This window comes from Bradysia coprophila (assembly GCF_014529535.1).
Source record: "Bradysia coprophila strain Holo2 chromosome X unlocalized genomic scaffold, BU_Bcop_v1 contig_128, whole genome shotgun sequence".
Taxonomy (NCBI): Eukaryota; Metazoa; Arthropoda; class Insecta; order Diptera; family Sciaridae; genus Bradysia; species Bradysia coprophila.
The window spans coordinates 1408040-1431765 of record NW_023503295.1 but is presented as its reverse complement, the minus strand read 5'-3'; the positions used below and the strand labels follow the sequence as shown (position 1 = coordinate 1431765).

General features: G+C 34.5%; 1 protein-coding gene across 2 annotated transcripts in view; it reads left to right on the top strand.

Moving 5' to 3' along the window:
* The window catches only part of LOC119067684 (homeotic protein ocelliless), a 50904-nt gene that overhangs the window by 3779 nt on the left and 23399 nt on the right, over window positions 1–23726 (top strand). Inside the window, exon 2 of one of the 2 annotated variants that reach the window (XM_037170804.1) lies at window positions 14509–14697. In XM_037170804.1, coding sequence (XP_037026699.1) covers window positions 14523–14697 — 175 coding nt within the window. In that variant the 5' untranslated portion in view covers window positions 14509–14522. Of the gene's footprint in view, window positions 1–14508; window positions 14707–23726 lie in introns of both variants that reach the window. The other variant, XM_037170803.1, reaches the window with a different exon arrangement.

The window sequence follows — 23726 nt, the reverse complement described above, 5'->3', positions numbered from 1 at the left end:
CAAAATCACTTTCAAAAAAATTCTTCGAAGCTTGTGTGGCTAGTGTGAGGTGATCAAAAGCCGAAAACGTGCACTTTTCTTACAAAAATTTCTCCAGTTACACGAGCCGTACAGGGTCGTGTGGTGTGTCATTAGAAAGGTAATTGCATGTACTTCCGGGGCAAACAGGGTCTTATTGGGCTTAAAGTTCATCCACACTGAGATATGGCCAGTTGAAGTTTTCAACCGTAAAAAGACTGAAACCTTACCCTTTTCTTACAGACATTTCTCGAGATACACGAAACGTACATGGTCGTGTGGGGTGTCATTAGAAAGGTAATTACATGCACTTTCAGGGCAAATAGAGACTTATTGGGGTTTGGAAGCGTCTACGACGAATTATGAGAAGTTGAAATGTTTAAGTGCTTATATTGAATCGTACATTCTGCCAAACTTCCGTAAACTCTACTTTCCCTGAAAGTATATGCAATTACCTTTCTAATGACACCCCACACGACCCTGTACGTTTCGTGTACATCGAGAAATTTGTGTAAGAAAAGTGCATGTTTTCAGTTTTCGATCACCTCCCACCAGCCACACAAACTTCGAAGAATTTTTTTGAAAGTGATTTTGGCTTCTGCGGTCGAATACTTTACTGGGCACATATAAAAAATTCCAATAGAAAATGCGTCCGATTTCGGTAGGCTGTTTCTCAGAAGAATCCCTCTCTACAATAATTCATAAATATTTTAAGCTCGTGCTAAGCTTGCATTTAATACTTTTAAATGTCAACAAGAAATAAAAATTGCGTTAGAATCTGTTTTCGATTAGTACTAGTCTGTTCTCTTCCGCTTCTCTAAGAACATTACCAACTGACGAGCCAACTGAACCTCGATCTGAATATGTCACTAGCCTTATCAAAAGTGTGAGGATTAAAATCTGCTATAGCCGAGCAACCATGGTTTTTTCAAAAGTAGAGAACCAAACCTCAAAGGTTTATTAAGGATGAGTTAAATAGTTCGCGGTTTTCAATGAGGAGTCATGTTCTATAATTAACATATTGATATTTAGTATCGATATCAAAATTAAATTCGTTTCAATACACGTAACCAAATTTAGAAGTTGTGTCTTTTCTACAAACTCTGCTAGTTCCACCCATTAATCACCTATGTTTCAAATGGTCTTTGAAGCACTTCATTTGTCATTCAATAATAACAACGCGTGAACTCCAAGCGGTTTCTTTCATCAAATTTTAGTAGTTCCAGGCGAATTAAAGTGAGTAACATTTGTGGGGTTTAAGACAATTATTCGCGAAGCGAAACGACGTTTCTAAAATGAAAATGTTGTTGACTCTAGGTTGTGCGATCTGAGATAAAATTTGATAGCTCATTTCATTATAACTATTTTATTCTTATACCAGTGACTGTCCCATGGCCTCACGATGCCCACGATGCCGAATCTTTACTACGACTTTTTTTTTTTTTTTATTTTTTTTTATGTCACCGTCGGGCATGGAATAATGTTTTCTTCCCGGTTACAGATTCAAACAGACCGGTAACCCAAAATGTAAAACTGACTTCCCGGTCCATACATTTACCAGTGCTTTGTTCTGCGAAGATTTAATTTCCCGGTATCCAAATTTTTACCGAAAAAAATTTCCAGTTAACTAGGTTTTCAGGATACGGCATCATTTCCATGCCCTGTCAACCAAGTTACAGTTACAGTTCAATGCTAAATTAATTGCACAAATGTTAGCGCAGATCGTGTCATATGATGAACACCATGATATTGGTAGAACCTCTGACTTCTTCTCTAACTCTACATAATAGCTTGGCGCATCAGTTTGTATTTTTTTAACAGTAAAACCGATAAGCATCTCCACATTAATGATACATTTTTGTTGTTTGTTTGTTTTTTGTTTTTGTTTGTGGATATTCCTTTAATATTTTTGGTTATCAAACGAAACAAAGAAAGCGAAATACAAGAAAAACTAGCCACCACAGGTTGGTGACATTTTATTCATTCCTTATGTTAGCTAACTCATAATACAATCAACGACATAAATAACATATTAATTTAAGAAGAAGAAAAAAAAATGTTTTTTTTTTCTTACCTTTTAGTATAGTTATAGTATATTCTGTGATGTTCTTTTTTTGTCTCCAATAAATTTTTATTGATTTCTACATTACACAAACCGTACAATATATATATAGATGGACAATATATACACACAGCGTCCCAGTTGAAAACAAATCGAGATAAATTGCGTCAATTTTATATTGAGTTTTTATGTTTAAATTGATTAATCGATTACTTTTATTTATAATTTTTTCTCTCTTTTTTTTAATTATTTTGATAAAAACTGAAGGTTTTTTCGAAAAATGTATACGACAAAAATATCATCATAAAAAAAATGTTATTTGATAGCTGTGTTAAAAACTTATAAATGTCGATTATATACCTACGTGTATATTATAGTAATGTATTACCCGTTCGTCTCAATAATTATGATTTCCCCATTAAATGACCAATGACCAATACATACACACTCGAATGTCTTATCTTTCATGCATTTATGATTCCAATCAGGCATGAGCGCCCTGTCTATCAAGCCGCCGCCGGCCATTTTTGAGCAAGCCGCGCCGCAGCCGCGCCGGTGCCAAAAACACGGCTCAAGCCGGCTTGAAACGGCTGGAAAATGAAATAAAGATTTCGAAAGGTGAATGGGTGAAATAATTTTGAAAACCGAGATTCCTGTTGATCCTAAGCAGCTCAAGTACATTTTGAATTTTTTTTTTCAAAATTAAGAAAATTTTGAAAATTTTCTTGAATTTTCATGAATTTTCCAGAATGGTATATTACGTCCTCGCTTCTAAGTTTGTTGTTTTGGAAAGTATGACCTTTGCGGAACGAGCCGAAGGCGCACAATCAGTTAATTCACAAATTTGAGAAAACTTTATCGATCTTTGCGAATTTTCTCGATTTTTTTTCTTTTCAATTTTTACTTGATTTTCGTGAGCTTTCGATTTCTTCTCGAAAACCATTTTCTTAATGAGTTAAATGAGTGTACCGGAGCATGATTTTCCATTTAGTTCAAGTTTTGAGGCAATAAAACTTGACGTGTTAGTGAACCTTAGACTTAGAGACTTGCTTGTAACAAGACCAGTTCCACTTGCACTTTGAACAACCTAATCTACCTTCATTTTCATGCTTACTAGTTTATTTTCCATGAATTTATCTAAACGTTTTTATTTTGAAAAAAAAGTTAAAAGGAACCTCCAGCCGAGCCGTTTTAAGCCGGCTCAAGCCGACTTTTTCGCCGCCGCCGAGAAATTTTTTTCGGCTAGCCGCCGCCGAGGTTTCTCCGTCGGCGCTCATGCCTGATTAAGCAATACCTGTCTGCCACATAAAAACGATGCAAATAGAATTCAGACGTTAGGAAGCATTTACCATTCAAGTTCGGTCGAGTTCGAGTAATTGGCCCGCACAACTGTGGTGGATCTGTCGTTCAATTGATATTTTTTCGGTCTAATTTTATGAGCGTGCATCAACACGTTCCGTATTACTCACTTTTGTGATCAATAAAATGTTTCACGTCGATTCGAAAATAGAAATGAGAGGAAAAAACAAAGAATTTCGTTTTTTGTTGTGGGCCGAATAGCAGAGAAATGACCAATCTTTTACCAATATATTGAAAATTAAAATAATTTAAAATTCAAAAGAATTTATAAGATTTACGGTTTCAAAAGTTTTTTTTTTTTTTTAAACAAAAATCAGTGATTTCCGAAAGTTCGACGAATTACTGCGCGCGGTGAATAAAAACGGCGATCCGACTATCGAAATATGATTATTCGTTTTTTTTTTGTTTCTTCGTCTCAATGACGAATAATTTGCATAAGTTCGCTCTCTGGCAACCAAATTTTGTATAGGAAAAACTTCTAAACAAATCGGGGAATTATTTATCTCTCGTGTAAATGAGCTTTTTGATTGAAACATTAATTAGTTATCGGATGTCCCTGATTGATAAAGTCATTTTTGGAATTATCATGGTCACAATCTGTATGGTGTGTAGCAACTTATTCGGAACTTTTTGCTACACTTTTTTCCTATCGGTGACGATCATCATCAGTTTATTTATAAATTTTGGTTGACAGGTCCTTTTGGTAGAGACACAATATTTAAATCAACGAACACTTTATTGAGAAGGGGATTCTGAGATTGATTTAGTACGTGCCTGGTCTATGGCATCAGGATTTCTATTACTTCATTTGGATAATTTCGTATCGTAGGTCTGTCTATAGACAATTTGAAAATCAAATCTCAGTAAAATCAGCTAGTCAAACACTTTGTACAACCGTTCCATTTTATAGCGAGATGTTGGTTTAGTTCAGTCCACAACACAACCCCATCATCATCCATTCCCGTTTATAATTTTGTGGTCGTAGAAATATATATTCGAAAATCTGAACAGCAAAAAACGAAGAAGAATTGTCATTCAATTGTATCGTCGCTTTAAAATTTATTTAACCGAACATCTGCAGTGCTTCACACGACGGATTTTCAACTTTCACCAAAGTTTAAATTAACTGAATAAATGTTTATCTTCCAAGGAAAAAGATTTTCGGTTGTATTATTGTCGGAGGCGAACGATTTTCAGATGACGAAATTCAATTATTTTATTACGTTTCAATAAATTCGCAAATCATTTTGGGACTTTTTTTTCCCCGTTCTGTGCTATTGACGGGATTTATTACGTTAAACAGTTCGGTGTTACGGTATCACAACTTAGTAAATGGATGAGATGATGCGCCGATGATTTGTTAATGGAGAAGCACATTTTTTCGGTTAAATTTTTGAATTTTTCGTTTTCGATTTTAAATTTAGTTTACAGTGTGATTAGTAGCGGTTTGGTGCGTCGGGAGAACACCCTCCATCAACTGTCCGGGGTAGCTCCGAAAAATAGATATGAATCAAGGATTTTTCGTTTTCGATTTTAAATCTAGTTTACAGTGTGATTAGTAGCGGTTTCGTGCGTCGGGAGAACATCCTCCATCAACTGTCCGGGGTAGCTCCGAAAAATAGATATGAATCAAGGATTTTTCGTTTTCGATTTTAAATCTAGTTTACAGTGTGATTAGTAGCGGTTTGGTGCGTCGGGAGAACACCCTCCATCAACTGTCCGGGGTAGCTCCGAAAAATAGATATGAATCAAGGATTTTTCGTTTTCGAATTAATCTAGTTTACAGTGTGATTAGTAGCGGTTTGGTGCGTCGGGAGAACACCCTCCATCAACTGTCCGGGGTAGCTCCGAAAAATAGATATGAATCAAGGATTTTTCGTTTGCGATTTAATCTAGTTTACAGTGTGATTAGTAGCGGTTTGGTGCGTCGGGAGAACACCCTCCATCAACTGTCCGGGGTAGCTCCGAAAAATAGATATGAATCAAGGATTTTTCGTTTTCGAATTAATCTAGTTTACAGTGTGATTAGTAGCGGTTTGGTGCGTCGGGAGAACACCCTCCATCAACTGTCCGGGGTAGCTCCGAAAAATAGATATGAATCAAGGATTTTTCGTTTGCGATTTAATCTAGTTTACAGTGTGATTAGTAGCGGTTTGGTGCGTCGGGAGAACACCCTCCATCAACTGTCCGGGGTAGCTCCGAAAAATAGATATGAATCAAGGATTTTTCGTTTTCGATTTTAAATTTAGTTTACAGTGTGATTAGTAGCGGTTTGGTGCGTCGGGAGAACACCCTCCATCAACTGTCCGGGGTAGCTCCGAAAAATAGATATGAATCATGGATATAAGAGAATGATTAAAAGACATGGAGATAGTCATTGTCTCATTAGGTTTTAAATTGGAAGCATACCAACGATGCGTGCGTAGTTCTTATGAAACACATTTGTTGGAAATTACGTGAAATATTCCAGGACTCTGATTTCGTTAAGAAGTTCAGTTTTTATGGGTAAAACATCATTTTCTAATCAGATCAATGAAAACTTTCGATAGGCATTAGAGTTGGGTATTTTTAGCTTGTCCTAACATAGAACAAATCTCTTTTTTTGAGAAATTTTTTGCTAAAATAAACTCGTGAAAAATATAGGTAGAACCGGGTTTGGGATTCTTGCTGGAAGCAATCAAAATTTTCCGGTAACCAAAAAAACTTTAAACTCGCTTACCAGTCCATATACTTACCGGTGCTTTGTTCAGCGAAGTTTCGATTTCCCGGTATCCAAATTTTTTACTCAAAAATTTCCCGATAACTAAGTTACCAGAATACCACTTTATTTCCATGCCCGGGTGGAACAACTAAGGACATACATTTTGTCCATTATCTAGAAAGTACAGTGTGTTCATCTTTAGAAAGAACAATTTCAGATTTATCAGAGTTTTAAAAGTCATCGAGGTTCCCAGTCAATTAAGTTCTTCCCGGTCTATGATATTTTGGCGCGAAATTTGAATTCGCTATGGGATTTTCAAATTTTGTGCCAAAATATCATAACCTGGAAACGCTTTATTGACCAAGGCTGTATACTTTGGGGAGGTCACGCAGACCGCCATTTTATTAGATACGCGGGAACACACCACTTCTGATGACTTTACATATACAAAAAATTCACCACATCATCAAGACGACGAGAATCATCAGAGTAGGTGAATTTTTGTATGCAATCGGCCATTTTATCATCAACTGTGGTGTGTAACCCGCGTATCTGTATCTGCGTGACCTCGCCAAGTATACAGCCTTGTTATTGACTGGGAACATCGATGACTTTTAGAACTCTCAAAAATTTCAAATATGTTTCCGAACTAAAATGAACCCACTGTAGCTTCTGCATTACCTTGCACTCGTTTATTAGCCTAATGATATTCACGTAACACACAATATCAATCGGTCAAAACAATTTCTTGTATCAAACGCCTCTCCAGCTCCATCGATTGAATCATACGTGCGTTAAAATATTAATTGAAATAAATTAATTTTTAATTCGTTGCATTAATTATAATGAATCGATCAGAGATTCGGGAGAAGCAGAACAACAGCAACAACAACAACAAAAAAATCCGAAATAATTAATAAATCAAATAGCAAAACATTTATAATTTCGTCAAAATAAATTGTCCATCACAAATTTGACAAATTAATTTCAGCTTTTCTTGAAGGATTTAAGAAATATTATTCGCCGCATGTGCGCGCGTAATGCGAACTGCGGTGCTGTTTATTTAATTTTTTTTTTTAAATTATTTTTTTATTTAGAGAGAAAATCCGATATAAAACAAGATGAAAAGACATTGTGTGTTCGGTGATTTTGGTTCGTTTCGTATATATATTTAAATGGTTATACGCTACATAAAATCATAAATTTAAGTTTACAAGAATTCAATCTAAATAAATTTTGAGAGATATAAATTTGGTGCTTTTTTTTCCGTGTGTAGTTTGAATGTAGGCAAGCGATCAAGAAAGAAAGAAGATGAAGAGAAGAAAGAAAGAAAAAATTATGGTAGCGGTAGCAAAGTGATCAACTTGATTTTCAACGCTACAATAGACATTAGTCTACAAATATGAAAAACTCCTAACAAGCTCACGTACACATTAAAAAAATTATTAAAATTTAAAATTCATAAATAATTAATAATAATATAAATATTATGCAAAAACGTTTCTTTATAATAATAACGAAAAAAAAAAAAGTTTTTTTTTTCTGTGCGTTCGTTCATTCTGTGGATGATTATAATAAATTTCATTTCGTTTGTAAATTAAGTACAATATAAATTATAAAAATTATTTTTTATTTGTGTCGGGTTAGTATAAAAAAGACGTTTCAAAACGGTGAATTAAGTATGAAACACCACGGGTTACTTTTGATTTTCGGCTGCTGGAATTTTTATTAATTTTTTTTTTTGTTTGGGTTTGATGTGTGTGTTGAAAAAAAAAAACATAATTTGGAAAACGTTGTTAAATGCATTTTTTGACATTCCATTTCTAATAAATACCGCTCACGGACCGACATATCTTTCGGGCAAGCTCACTTCAGAGCAAGTATTGCGATCTCTTAGATCCACCATGGGGCAGCTCATTTCAGTGCAAGGTCGAAGAAGTAAGGTGTTTGGTTTTACTACAGCTTAATATAGCGTCGCGAAAGACACCTAATTTTTCTTTTGTATTTACTGTCAATGAACAAAAGGATTTCCGTTCCGTTTGCCAGTGGCGGATTACCCTATGGGAAATTCGGTACCGTGCCCATGGCGCTGGAAACATTTGGCGCTGAGTTCAGTCACAGAATGGACAATTATTGTCTGAAGAGAAATTGTTTATTAGTTTCAAACTGAAATCGCTCGTAATCTGTCACAAACCTATAGAGAGTTTGCGGATGACCAATCTCGTAAAGCACAGTACGCACGTAGTTTTTAAATTTGTATTTTGACGAGTGCAGGAGTCCATGGGTTAAAAGTGAAAATTTCAATTCGCATGTATTCAGTCCAAACATTTACAAAAAGGAATTATTTTGCGAGGAAACATGAATGGTGAAGTCTAAAATGAAACATTTAGAACTATAGTTCTTCACATCATGGAAAGTGTCAAAAAACGAGGAAACAGCGCCTCTTCGATCACTCGAACTAGTTCAGAATGGAGTGCTGAGCTGATGTTCATTTGCCTTTTACACACAAGAGCGTAAATCAGGTTAAAAAAGGAAATCTGATGCCTCGAAAAAGAAAAAGCTCGGCCATTGAATTAGCGTAAAAACTACGAATTGTGATGTGGTCTTCATAAACTAAAATTTTTAACTTTTAACTCATACCAGTCAGTGCTATGCCAATAATCAAAACAGAATTTTCTTGTGGTATCAGAATTTCTCTAGTGATACCTTATTTTTGCAAATTTTCTTGCTCGCTGCGCTCGCAATTACATTTCTTCCACTTCTATCGTAACACTATCATTCTTTCAATAGTCTCCGGAATGCACGTCTTGAACAAGGAGTAATTTTCGTTATTACCACCTTGTTTATATGAATTTCATATAGGAAAATTGGCGCTTAAATTGCGTTTGCCAGTGGCGCTGAAAACTTTAATCCGCCCCTGCCGTTTGCGCTACAACCGCACAAGTAAACTAAAGAAATATTTCACCCGATTCAATTTGACCTCCGTTCAGTACACAGTCTTCTCTCAGAAATTCATTTTGTTTTTGTTGTCATGCAAGCGGATGAACTATTTTCTAAAAGCTTTAAGCTGGCATCGCACACAAACCGTTTAGAAAATAGCGCCCCGTTTTGTCACCGTTTTCATTCCATTTGCGCTACAACCGCACAAGTAAACAAAAGAAAAATGGAACACGGTTCAATTTGGCCTCCGTTTAGTACATATGTAGTTTTCTCTCAGAAATTCATTTTGTTTTTGTTGTCATGCAAGCGGATGAACTATTTTCTAAAAGCTTTAAGCTGGCATCGTACACAAACCGTTAAGAAAATAGTATTGAAATCTCCCAAGTTCTGGGACATTGTATTGGATAAAAGAAGACTTTACAAAAGAATAATTTATTGAACTTCTTCTCCCAAAGTATAATTTAGACTGACTTATCATAACTAAAACTACTAGGATTACAAATCAATTTGATTGCTTTGGCCGATATCTAACAAATAGCGCCCCGTTTTGTCACCGTTTTTATTCCATTTGCGCTACAACCGCACAAGTAAACAAAAGAAAAATGGAACACGGTTCAATTTGGCCTCCGTTTAGTACATATGTAGTTTTCTCTCAGAAATTCATTTTGATTCACTGGCTCTTGTTTTGTTGTCATGTAAATGGATGAACTATTTTCTGAATGGTGCATGTGTGATTTTACTCGGTCACAGATCCACACATCCTTGAGCAGCTCACTGCGAGAATAAAGAGAGTGATTGAGAGCATTTAAAACTATTTAATTGGACAGAGTGTCACTATGGATTTGTTTTCTTTTCAGTACAAGGACTAGGAATCAGATTGCGGGCTTATAGCGATGAGAAAGACACCTAAATTATCTATTATTCTACTGTCTAGTTATAGTCTGGTGCGAGTTGTCCTTTCGCTCATATTGAATGTAAAAAGCGATTTTATGGTTGATTATCGTAGGTGGGTCGGCCACGAACTCGAATCGCAATGTTGCCAAGCTGGGATCGACCTGGTTTGGGTCAGGGAGCCGCCGTCAGCTAAAACTTCTTTCGGCTCTATAAAATTGAATTTTGATCCGAATTGAGTGGGAAAAAAATCTTGCGTTCCTTGAACCTTTCTGCATGCGAGAAAAATATAAGTGATTGAAAAAATATGCAGGTGGCGCTGTAATTCAAGATGGCGACCATCAATACAAAAAATGTGCATATCTGGAAAATCCGGTAAATGCTTTTTTTTAAAGTAATTAATGTTTTTTTATTTTTAACATAAAATAGACACCATTCGGAATAATTTCGCCCATGGAACCATGTCAAAAATATTTCATTTTATATTTTTAAATATATTTTCAAAAATCAAAACTTCATTGAGCGAAAAGAAGTGTTAGGCAACGTCGGCCCCCTAGACCAAACCAGGCCGATCCCAGCTTGGCAACATCGCGATTTGAGTTATTGGTCGATCCATCTACGATAATCAACCATAAAATCGCTTTTTACATTCAATATGAGCGAAACGGCTTTTTTGGACAACTCGCACTTGACTATTAATATATTTACTCAATCGTAGACCGACAAATCCTTAGGATCTTTAGAAACGGATCTATCGACAAGAATGAAGAAATAGATGGCCGGTTCCTAATATTTAACCAGACTCAAATTTGGTCGAAAATCATGTACGACAATTGTAAAATAATTTTTTTAATGATTCAAAACCTGATCGTTGTTCTGTCCCAAGAAGACGCTGCACTTTTTTTTCGAAAAAAAAAAAAAAATTTTTTGTAGAACTAGAAACCAATTTTCAGTTACTGTTGGTGTTTCTTTTAAATACAAATTCCACGAAACACTAACTTTATTATAAAAACCAAAATATTATCTCGAGTGAAGCAAAAAAAAAAAAAAAAAACGAAGAAACCAAATAGAATCCTCGTTGTACACCTATATCTAAGCGAAAAGGATAATCCTACAACAAAAATGTTTGCAAAAAATAATCCGTACGAAACGTACACACACAGACATCTATAACATTTTATACATGCAGCCTAAGTAATTTGTTGTGTATGTACCACAAACTCTCTTCTATTCAGGTTAGAATCTATTTGCAATTTTCTATTTATGCAAAAAAAAAATTGAATTTTCACTTATTTCATTCCTTTTGTTCGATATTTAGACATAGCATGTGTACTATATTTTCATGTTGTTCAAGGGTAATAATAATTCCATTAAAGGTGCCGATATGTACATAAATTTGTCACCGATTGGGTATGTCTTTGTGGTAAATTTATAAATTGAAATACGTTGCGAGAGAAAAATGGTTTTCCACATGATTACGTTTAGGGGTTTTTTCCTCGATTTTCTAACAAATAGAGAAACAGAAACAGGACATGCACAATATTGTGCATTATTACGGATTAAGATGTCGTCCATGTTTCGTTTCATGATTTTGTTGTTTTTTTTTCCTGTCCGAAAAATTTCGTAATGGATTCGATCAATTTGGTGTCGACGGACGAACCATTATAACAAAGAGCTCAATATGAACCTTGTTCTATAAAACAGAAGAAAGAAAAAATCCGATTTTTTTTTTCAATTTTAAAATCAACACCGAACACACACACACACAAATCCACGTCTAATGTCTCATCACAGAATGTGTCCGATAATTTAACCCATTCAAAATACGACCTGAACAATGTTCAGATGACCTTTAATGAGGAAATATATTAGAAGAAACGACGACAGAAGACGAAGAAAAAAATCACAACAACACATTGGAACACATGTATAATACCTAATCTATAAGACATAAAATTTATATTAACACAACAATAAATTTGTTCGCCTGCCGCTTATAATTTATGCAAAACAAAAATCTGAGCTATTTCAAATAAAAATAAAGAAGAGATCTGAAAAGAGGCGACCGATGCTGCTTTTGGTGTCGTTTTCACGCTTCTGGCATATTCATAGTTAATAATAGTCATATATTACTAATGAGAAAAATTTGAATTGAGTTTGAACACAAAAAAGACAGAAAAAGTGGATGTGGGCATTTGGATAGAAAATGTTGGATAAAAAGAGTGTCACAGGGTGTCTCATCTTCGGTGTAAAATATTGAACGGATTTTGATATAACAAATGATCAAATGATGGTATCGCCATGAATAACGGTCACAAGCGACATGGTGATGCATGAAGACATTTTGTTCAAATTGACAATTATCAATAAAGGCGATGAGCAAAATTTATCGACTACTGAAAGTAATGCAGGATCCGCAAAAACCCACGGAACCCCAAGTTTCGGATGAATTTAAGTTCACTTCATTGTAGCACTTTCGATTTCAACAGAATTTGTTGTCCAACTTTTCCAATCATTCATGCTATCACATTCACCGCATTCCATCAATTCTATAGAAAACGTTAGCGCTACATGCGCGAATCATGCACGAATTATGACACTGCTCTTAATTAAGGTTCCCAGATCGAAAATTTCAAAAAGAGTACATTTTTGACTTGAAAAAGAGTACAAAAGAGTACGGTTGCTAAAGTAGCAAAAAATCAATATGAAATCCCTTTTCAGTCATAGCTTTGTACTTTAACTCTTTTAGGACGAAGTATAATGTCGTTTTATGCTTTACTGACTTAGCATTTATTGATGATTACCACAAGCGTTTCTATTTCTCAATGAAACGTTACCACCTCATCTATGGACATCTATGGTTATACTTTGTCCAAAAAGAATGTGAGTACAAAGTTATCATAATTTTTTCCGCATAAGTTCAGGCATCAATTTAGCAGCCAAATGATTGATCTTAACTGTAACAATATTTCAAGTGTTGTAACTGCCATAAAAACGACAATTGGATTTCTAAAATTCGAATTTTCTCAATTGCAGCCATTATTTTAACTACTAACATAAATTAGTTGTTTGCAAAACAAACTTTGCATCAAAAATTTCAAATCGTTCCCGACATTTTGAAAGAAAGTGTTCTTTGGCCACTTCCATATCTTACTAGAAGAAATCGCTTGTGAAACACGTACATGATTTTAGTGGAAAATTGGTCTTATTGCCGCGTAGCGAAACTTTTTTTTTTCACCTTTTAAAGCCTAGTATAGCTCGTGCGGAAAAGTGTATAAGAATTTCACTTCACTGCAGAAAAAGAGTACAAAGAGTGCAAAATCAATGAAATAGTAGCAGGCTAGCCGCAGTCGGTAAAAGTAGTGGCGTTGTCAAAAAAGATTAAATGTACGTCTGGAAACCCTATCTTAATCTGTTACAGACGGGCAAGCATATGACCAGTATTATTATCGGGACAAAGTATTGTTAATCGGTTGATTTCAAATCTTGTACTTCAATTTTTTTAACATGCATTTTACTATATGGTAACCATATAGTCCAGAGCTTGTTATTATTGTTGTCGTCGTTATCGATAACAGATTACGCTATTCTATGTGTTTCCAAACTAAAGAAGTAGTAGATTTTGTATGTCAACATCTTAAAAATTTATTGAATTGCCATTCGGTGGACTTGATTGTACTACTTTCTTCAGCATTTTCTCTCCCTCTCTTTCTCTCTCTTTCTCTCTCTTTCTCTCTCTTTCTCTCTCTCTCTCGTTTGTCTCAGAACGTGTAATACCAATTTTATCACGTGCAATAAATATTGTCCGAGTGACTGCAGTTGCAGCACCATAATCCATATACCACTCTGCAAAATAAAAACAGCAATAACGCAACAAAAACAACACATTTAGCACAGCACGACCAAACAAAAATTAATCACAATCAGCGCGCGCTTCATTTAGTCAACGAGACAAAAAATATTTACTGATCGTGTGATGATATCTACTGGAAATTACTATAAATTTGTACAGTTTACCGATGATAAAATCATGGTAAAGGTTTTGATTCACGTTTTATACCTGAAATGAATTCATCGTTTCATGTCAGAGTCGATGTTTTTTTGTTGTTGTTTTGTTCTGGGTAGACTTTCTATTAAAAATTTTATTTTTATATTTTTGAATCGATAATTAATTCTCGAACGTATCTGAAATCATTATTATAGTTGGGCGCTCTTTATGCATCATAATAAATTATGTTGATGTCCTAAACGTGCCAAAATAATAAATTTATTTAAAATCATTGTCATTCATCGAAAGGAATGCATAAAATTTACTACGAAAAATCCCATTGACAATATCATGCACGTTTCGTATATAAAAAGGACTCGGTTAAAACATATTCTTTTGTGTGGTGGACATTTTTTGTTGTTCGACGAAAAAAAAAATAATTCAAAAACGTTGAACCGTATGCTTCAACTACACAAAATAGATTGAACGTTTTCGTTTCAAACTAAATTTTTTTTTTACTCAACCCAAAAAAAAATTCTTCGTTTTCAGACAAAATTTTCGGAATGGCGTTAAACTCGACAGAAGCACTTATGTCCGGATTTTTGAAATCATCCGAAATTCCACACCATCACCTAGCATATGGAGCCGCACATTCACATCATTCGTCGCAATTGCCACCGGGAATGCCAATGACAATGCCATTCAGTTTGCCGCATGGTCTCGATGGCTTCGGCCAAGGTGTGTGGGGTAATTATTGTTTTTCAAATTTCACTTTTATTTAACTAGCATTTGTGTGGTTAACTAACAAAAAAGCATGCAACCGATCGGCGGAAAAGTTATTTATTTTTCTCGTCTTCTTATAGCGTAAAGTTTTACCTCTTAACAATTTTTCCGCCCATTTGAGCCAACCACTCTCATAGAATTACAAACATATTACTACTACTCCATTTCAATTGAATAGGTACACGGTCCAATTACCCAAACTCCAATAAAAACAATAAACAATAACCCTGCTCAAAGTAAAACATGGCCATAATATGTGTGTACCTTTTTGAACATCACATCCAAGTATTTGCGCCATATATATATTTATGTAGAGAGATGTATTGTATACCAGCCTCTTTATATAACATAAAATTCCATATCTATAGCCCCTGTGTTACTGGTATAACAGCCAACCAAAAACCACCCTATATGCATACAATGTACATGATAATAACTTCAACTCCACTCACAACAACAGAGCGAAAAAGATTTTTCTTTTTTGGGGCAAAAAGCATTGCCTGAAACGGGAAGATAAACCGCTTATCGGGGTGGTAACATTGCCTTTCTATTATCGTGTACCGTTCGTTACACATATATTGCTAGGAACGTATAAAGTACATTTTATTTCTAGCAACAAACCATCATCATCATCAATGTGTAACGGACCCCATTTTATTCCTTGAAAGTTATTTTATATATATAAAGTTACGTATACAACCTTAATGGATGGTGTTCTATATGGAATGGTTATATACATAAGTACGTATTTTGATGAGACAGTTTCGCTTGCAAAAGAATGGTAATGTTGGTTGAACAAGAAAAGCAACACACTGCACATAATCGTCGAGATTTTAAACATTTCGTACTTTTCATTCAAATGGTTTTGGCAATCAGACGGCATTGTAATTTCCTTTTGTTTTTTGCGCATGAAATTGTTTAAAAAGGAAAGAAATTAGTCGTTCTGACGATTGCGAAATAGGCCAGATTGAAACGGGTTTTTTTTGTTTGTTCTTGTGTCTCTTCTTATTTTTCGCTTTGTCATGACTTTTACGTTTCATACAACAGGGCTTATTATTGGGAATTTCAGTTCTCAAAATTCTAAAAATTCTTAAATAATTCTAAAATTTCTCAAAATTCTTAAAAATTCTTAAAAAATTCTTAAAATTCATAAAAATTCATAAAAATTCTTAAAAATTCTTAAAAATTCTTAAAAAATTCCTAAAAAATTCTTTAAAAAAATTCAAAAATATTTTGCATTTAATGTGAAAGTCAGGGTTTTATGACAGAAAATAACCTTAATGTACATAACGCTAAGTTCAATATGATGAAATGATTGAAAATGTGCTACATTGGCGTAAAACGTTAAATACAGAAAACGTGCGTACACTTGCTGCCGCGATAACTTAAGTAATTCTTTATAGGGATTCTTTGAAAAAACAGCCTACCGAAATCGGTCGCATTTTTTATATGTGCCTAGAACGGACTTCAACCCTAGAAGCCAAAAGCACTTTCAAAAAAATTCTTCGAAGCTTGGTGAGTTTTGAAAGTAAGTTTAAGCATGGATGTACATGACATTAATTATTTTCTGGTGGTTCCGACCAGTGGGTAGTTAAGTTTGAAGATTGGATTTTTATTGGACTATTGGATATTCTTAAAAGAATTTTTCCCATGCTTAAAAAGCTTATGAAAGGGAATATTTGAACGAGCGTAAATATTGCGACCAGAGCGAAGCGAGGGCAGTAATTCACACGATTTAGGTAAGAAATATGCCATCTTTCTAGCGCTTTTTAGTAGACTCATTTTTATTGGGTGTAAAACATCGCTCGCTGAACCTTCAACTCAGAGCTCTCTTTGTTTCTTCAGAAAATTAAATTAATTTTGAGTTTTCTAAACGGCCAGTGAAAATAAAAGAGATACACAATCAATGATGTAGCAAATAGACCATTATTGTATCGCTTTTTCATCTGACTATAATTTTGTGTTCTTAAAAACACCAGCTTATTCAAAAATAGTAAGAAAACTGGGACTGCAATTATTGGAAAAGTTAGTGAGTCAAGGGAGATGGGGCCTAGTTTCAAACTCAAAACTGTCTTTACATTAATTAATGGTTTTTTGTCGCTTTGACAATGCTTTCATTTGAGCATTATGTCCAGCTCGTTTAAGATATGTCGCCACTATGTCAGAGCGACTTCATCAGTCGAAATCGTATCAGACACAACTTCATGAGATAAAATTGAATTTTGAATTGTTCGATTTTATAATCGTAATTGACAATTAAAAATTGACTTAGATACGTAAATTTGCATGAACTGAATTTTTTACAGCAAAAACAACCAAATTCTTAAAAAATTCTTAAAAATTCTTAAAAATTCCTAAAAATTCTTAAAAATTCCTAAAAATTCTTTAAATTCTCAAAAATTCTTTAAAATTCTTAAAAAATTCTTAAAAAATTTCCAATAATAAGCCCTGTCATACAACCTCCGTCAATCAATTCACAATCAATTTGATTCATTGGCAAAACATACGTATATGCTTCCGTCGTTTGTAACAAATGACTTTCATATTTTATTGTTTCGAAAAAAGGACGTCATTTTAGTTGTTTATGTACACCTTTAGACAATCCATACGACAACCCTCTCTCTTCACAACCGAGCGAAAAAAATAAATAAAATTATTCGGTTTGATGTGTGAACCAAACATCAGCTTCCTAAAATTGACAAGGTATACACGAAAGTTATGCAAACTTTTGGTTTTTAGTGGAACACAATGAAACCGAAAACTCTGCAACAATATCAGCCAGCCAAAAACGAAGGGTAGAAAATGAATTTATTTATACCGACCGGGTGGCACATATATTTTATATACACTTTTTAGTGTGTCGATCTAACTCTTCGTTATATTGTTGATTATTGTTGTTTTCAGTTGAATTTTTTTTTTTGGCTCTCATTTTTAGTCCCATTCAATTTGGATGTACATATACCGAAAATGTACGGACACGTATAATGCTGGATATAGAGAAAATAGAACAGATTCGCTAAAAATGTTGGATATTTTTTCTCCTTACTGTGTACATGACAATATAATGTAACAGTAGTATAAACTGAGTAAATTCGATGCAGTCAGCCATATTTTTCCAACACTTTGTGACAGACTATAGTTTATTTATAAGCGTGGAGTCTAAGCAGCTGCTTATGGGGTGGGATCATCGTGCTACAAATTCAAGCTAACGGTTTTTATTTTTATTTCTCTCTCTCGGATTTTATTGTTTGGCAGTTGTTGTTGTTGTTTTTTTTACATATTTCATTAAACAGTCACTGCATTTATCAACACTTTTCAATTGATTTTTTTTTTAAACATTTTTTTTTTGATGCGAGAGAGAAGAAACTTGTTTTCATTTAATTAAAATTTTGCATATCATCTGCATAATCGGATTAGTCCATTTTATTATTATTATTTCGGAAAAATGATAATAAACCGAACAACAACAACAGCCAACAATAATTGTTAATTTAATCAAGAAAATTCTTGTATGTCCCATTAAAAGTCGAATTGAAATCTTTTCCGAAATGATCGATCAAACGTTTCGGGTTAAATAGGTTGACAGTCTCTGGGTCATAATTTTTTTTTATTAATTTGGCGTTGTAGAAAACTTATTGTTGCTCTAACAGACCATTCGTGAATGTTTTCCATTTATACAGCTGATCAACGTAAGTTAGAAACTTTGTTTGATTTTTTAGTAAATTCTACAAGTTTCACTATATTTAGCCTGTGCCTTGAGACGCCTGACTCATTAAATTGACATAAATCTAGTACGTATGCCTGAATCACTTTTATGCTGTAGTTGCTGTTAATTTTCAGGCATACGTATATCACTCTATCAGATATACTTTTTGTGTGAATTATGCGATTTGACCATCGTTTATGAATGAATAGTCCGACACCGTGCATCAGCATTTGACTGTCACTTCCTCGCGGTAGAAGAATGTGTGTCCTGATTGTAATTTAACACATTCTTCTCCAGGTTTCCTCACTTCACTCACACCGACCACATCCCATTTAATCTTCTCTAGTTCCGTCTCCATCTCGAGCATTTTTGCTCGTGATGACAATGTTCTGGCATTATATGCGGCAATTTGTAATCTAGTATGGCAACCTGAGGTAACCCGGGGATTCTTAGCACCCCCTCTGCAAGCCGGCTCTGGACGTTGCCGGATCCAGAAGAAGAAGAAATCTAGTACTTTAAAATCTAATACATAATAAGTTGATGATAAATGGACAACATACACAAGTCTGTCTCTCTGATTTAAGTGGCCTAAATCTAGTACTTCAAAACCTAATACATAATAAGTTAATGGATGGCTGGTCCAAATTTTCTGTAAATATTTTCTCTTACTGAGTGATTCTAGAAGCCAAATGACAACCATTTTCATTTCCTGTCTATGATTCGGCTTGTGACCAAGTCATTTTCAGAGATTTATTAACTATCAATTGAAATTAATCGTCCGGATAAACCGAATTTTATCTTCAAACTGAAACCTCAAAGGAAAATTTTCTCGTCAAAAAATTATTTTTTAGTTAGGAGGGACAGACCTCCATTAGTGGATGGTATTTGAGATAATATTTGAAACACAACGAATCAGACGATTTCTAACATATAGTTTTGTTGGTAGTTACACCTATATTAAAGAAGCTTTCTTGAGTGAAAAGATTTCATCAGTTCTCTATGAATAAGGTGTTTTCACCATAAAACAACAATCGATTGAAACGTGCGCACACCCAGTTGGTATCTTCTTTCAGTAACAGTTTTCATTACAACTGATTGACCAATTTAATTTACCCGAAAATCACTTACCCGACCCTACAGCAAGCTATTTTTGTTTGAGAAAAATGATAAATAAAAATAGCAAAGAAAAAAACCAGTAAATCATACCGAGAAGTACAAACAGCAATTTGTTTATTTCTTATCCCCATTGTCTGTGTCATCAAACAAATAAGAACTTATGCTCTCGGTTATTTTGTTGTTGTGGTTGTTGTTGGTGTATTTTGTGTATTAAAAAAGAGGCGGCGGCTATCGTTTGAGGAATTATGCAAAAGGGAAAAAATAAATTAGAAATCATCACCTACAGCACATTTGAGAGTATTAACAAAGTACTTTTCGTCTAAATTAGAAATGCTAGAATTATCTAAAAAAAAAATATTTATTTTTTATCTGGTTACCTGGTTACCTGTTGTACAATATACTTATAGGTTACCTCTTTACCAATCACTAATTGAACTATCAGCAATTCATTGTAAAAGTCTTACAGATCAAACAAATATTAATTTCGCATTTCTCTAGAAGAGGGATTCTTCTGAAAAACAGAAGACTGAAATCGGACGCATTTTCTATTGGAAGTACCTAGAAAGGTATTCGACCCCAGAAGCCAAAACCACTTTCAAAAAAATTCTTCGGAGCTTGTGTGGCTAGTGTGAGGTGATCAAAAACCGAAAACTTGCACTTTTCTTACAAAAATTTCTCCAGTTACACGAGTCGTACATGATCGTGTGGGGTGTCATTAGAAAGGTAATTGCATGTACTTCCGGGGCAAATAGGGTCTTATTGGGTTTGAAATTCATCTACACTGAGATATGTACAGTTGAAGTTTTCAACCGAAAAAAGACTGAAAACTCACACTTTTCTTACAGAAATTTCTCGAGGTACACGGAACGTGTATGGTTGTGTGGGGTGCCATTAGGCAGGTAATTGCATGTACTTTCAGGGAAAATAGAACTTACGGAAGTTTGGTAGCATCTTCGATTCGATATAAGCACTTAAACAATTCAACTTCTCATAATTAGTCGTAGATGCTTCCAAACCCCAATAAGACCCTATTTGCCCTGAAAGTACATAAAATTACCTTTCTAATGACACCCCACACCACCATGTACGTTTCGTGTACCTCGAGTAGTGTAAGTGTAAGTTTTCAGTCTTTTTTCGGTTGAAAACTTCAACTCTGCATATCTCAGTGTGGATGAATTCCAAACCCAATAAGACCCTATTTGCCCCGGAAGTACACGCAACTACCTTTCTAATGACACCCTAGACGACCCTGTACGGCTCGTGTAACTGCAGAAATTGTTGTAAGAAAAGTGCAGGTTTTCGGTTTTTGATGACCTCTTACCAGCCACAAAAGCTTCGAAGAATTTTTTTGAAAGTGGTTTTGGCTTCTATGGTCGAATACCTTACTGGGTACATATAAAAAATTCCAATAGAAAACGCGTCCGATTTCGGTCTTCTGTTTTTTTCAGAAGAATCCCTCAGAACTGATGAAAAAAAAAAATCCCCGGGTCCCATACTGTATATGTAACCTTTATTCGACAACCAGAATTTAAAAAAAAATTACTTTACTGTTGATGTGTTGATATGTGTCACGTTGTACATTACAACCATTTCACGTTGTTGAAGCTAACCGAAAGAAAAGAGTCGTGTGAATAAAATATTGGTCCACCAATCAACTTAAAACCGAAATCACTGAGAAAACGAAATCTTTCTAGAGCGAAACGGAGAGAAAACAAAATGTATCTGGAATGCTTTTAAAACGACACAAAAATTTTGTCACGAAATTCAGTGAAGCGATTATTTGATTTATATTTACGAAATATTTTTTTTTTAAACGAATGGAAACAGAAACAACAACCAACCGAATCGGTGTGTAATGTATTTATATACCAAACACACGGTTTTTTTTATTCTGTGTTGCTTTTTTGTTTCTCTCATATTTTAAATGTATCAATCATTTTATTCTGTGGAAAACCTATTCCGAAAACCTTTAAGTGAAGAATATGATAAATATATTTCGAATCTATTCTCTGGATTGTTGTTGTTGTTGTTGGTGGTGGTTTTTTTTAGACAGTTGTTCAGAAATTGTATCACCTTAGAAACGTATTAAATGTTATTAAATAGACTTGCTACTGAATTGGTCGTTTCGCTCTGATTTGTCAAATTTAAAATCCCATCAAGAACAAAACTTAAACAAAAAAAAAATGAAATGAAATGAAAACAAAAATTAATTTTTAAAATTTTTTTATTTATGAAATGAGATAAGACTAATGTGTTTATGTAATTATTATTTAAGTTGGCGTTTTTGATCTTTGGAAATTGTTATTAATAATGTGTCGTGAAGTTTTGTGAGAGATTTTTTTTTTAATTAATTTTTTTTATGTCTTCATTTTTTGGTCATATTTTTTATTATTTAGGTTACCGGGCATACCGTTTCTGGTTTTATTTTTTTGTTTCTGACTGGAGAACCAAAAATGTGTATTAATATACCGACAACAAATGTTTTTATTTTACAGATCATTGTGTTAAACTCTTAGACTCGTAACCAAACTAAACCAAATAAATAAAAAAAAAATTCTTGATCTGATACGTTTGAAGACAATTTAACAAACAGAGATCGGAGACACGAAATAATAAAGACGAAAAACCATACGTCGGAAGCTTTTGTGGTAATAACGTGTTAGCCGATGATATAAATAAGTGTAGTTCGTTCTTCGATTAATTTTTTTCGACAATTGAGATGTTTGTTTTTAAGCCCCATTTTGTTTCTACGGATGATTAGGAAAAGAAATCATTTTATTTTAAGCGTTATATGTGAAGGACAGACACGACAACACAATTCGGTTCGATTTTTAAATTTAAATTTAAATTTAAAATTTCAGTCGAACAATTAATCGATCGAATTTGGGGTAAAAATACTTGCAAAATGTCGAACACTTACAGGAAAGGCAGTAAGGCAACAGTTCTATTTCCTCTATATTATGTCAACTCTACCGACAGAGTGCGGTTTACTATTTCACTGAAAGATGTCTCTGCACAGGCATGAGCGCCGACGGAGAAACCTCGGCGGCGGTTAGCCGAAAAAAATTTCTCGGCGGCGGCGAAAAAATCGGCTTGAGCCGGCTTAAAACGGCTCGGCTGGAGGTTCCTTTTAACTTTTTTTCAAAATAAAAACGTTTAGATAAATTCATGGAAAATGAACTAGTAAGCATGAAAATGAAATTGTACGGAAAGCGAAAATGTAGGTAGATTAGGTTGTTCAAAGTGCAAGTGGAACTGGTCTTGTTACAAGCAAGTCTCTAAGTCTAAGGTTCACTAACACGTCAAGTTTTATTGCCTCAAAACTTGAACTAAATGGAAAATCATGCTCCGGTACACTCATTTAACTCATTAAGAAAATGGTTTTCGATAAGAAATCGAAAGCTCACGAAAATCAAGTAAAAATTGAAAAGAAAAAAAAAATCGAGAAAATTCGCAAAGATCGATAAAGTTTTCTCAAATTTGTGAATTAACTGATTGTGCGCCTTCGGCTCGTTCCGCAACAACAAACTTAGAAGCGAGGACGTAATATACCATTCTGGAAAATTCATGAAAATTCAAGAAAATTTTCAAAATTTTCTTAATTTTGAAAAAAAAAATCAAAATGTACTTGAGCTGCTTAGGATCAACAGGAATCTCGGTTTTCCAAATTATTTCACCCATTCACCTTTCGAAATCTTTATTTCATTTTCCAGCCGTTTCAAGCCGGCTTGAGCCGTGTTTTTGGCACCGGCTCGGCTGCGGCGCGGCTTGCTCAAAAATGGCCGGCGGCGGCTTGATCGGCGGCTCATTTTCGGCGGCGCTCATGCCTGTCTCTGCAACAAAGCCAATGTCAACCGAAAAATAAATAATTTTTTACTCGAAGGATTTTAGTCCAATAAAATGCTGTTCGATGGCACATGACCTCAGAGCTCTAGAACAGTAATCAGTTTTTCAATCGAACCTATGTTTTCTTGGAGATAAAGGTTTGCTATCGTTTTATCATATCCTTTTTTAAGACTCTCACTGCCAAGCCGATATAGGGCCGATTGAAAAACTACTTACTGTTCCTGAGGTCATTTGACTAAAATCCGTCGAGTAAAAAATTACTTATTTTTCTGTTGACATTGGCTTTGGTTGCAGCGACATCTTTCAGTGGAATAGT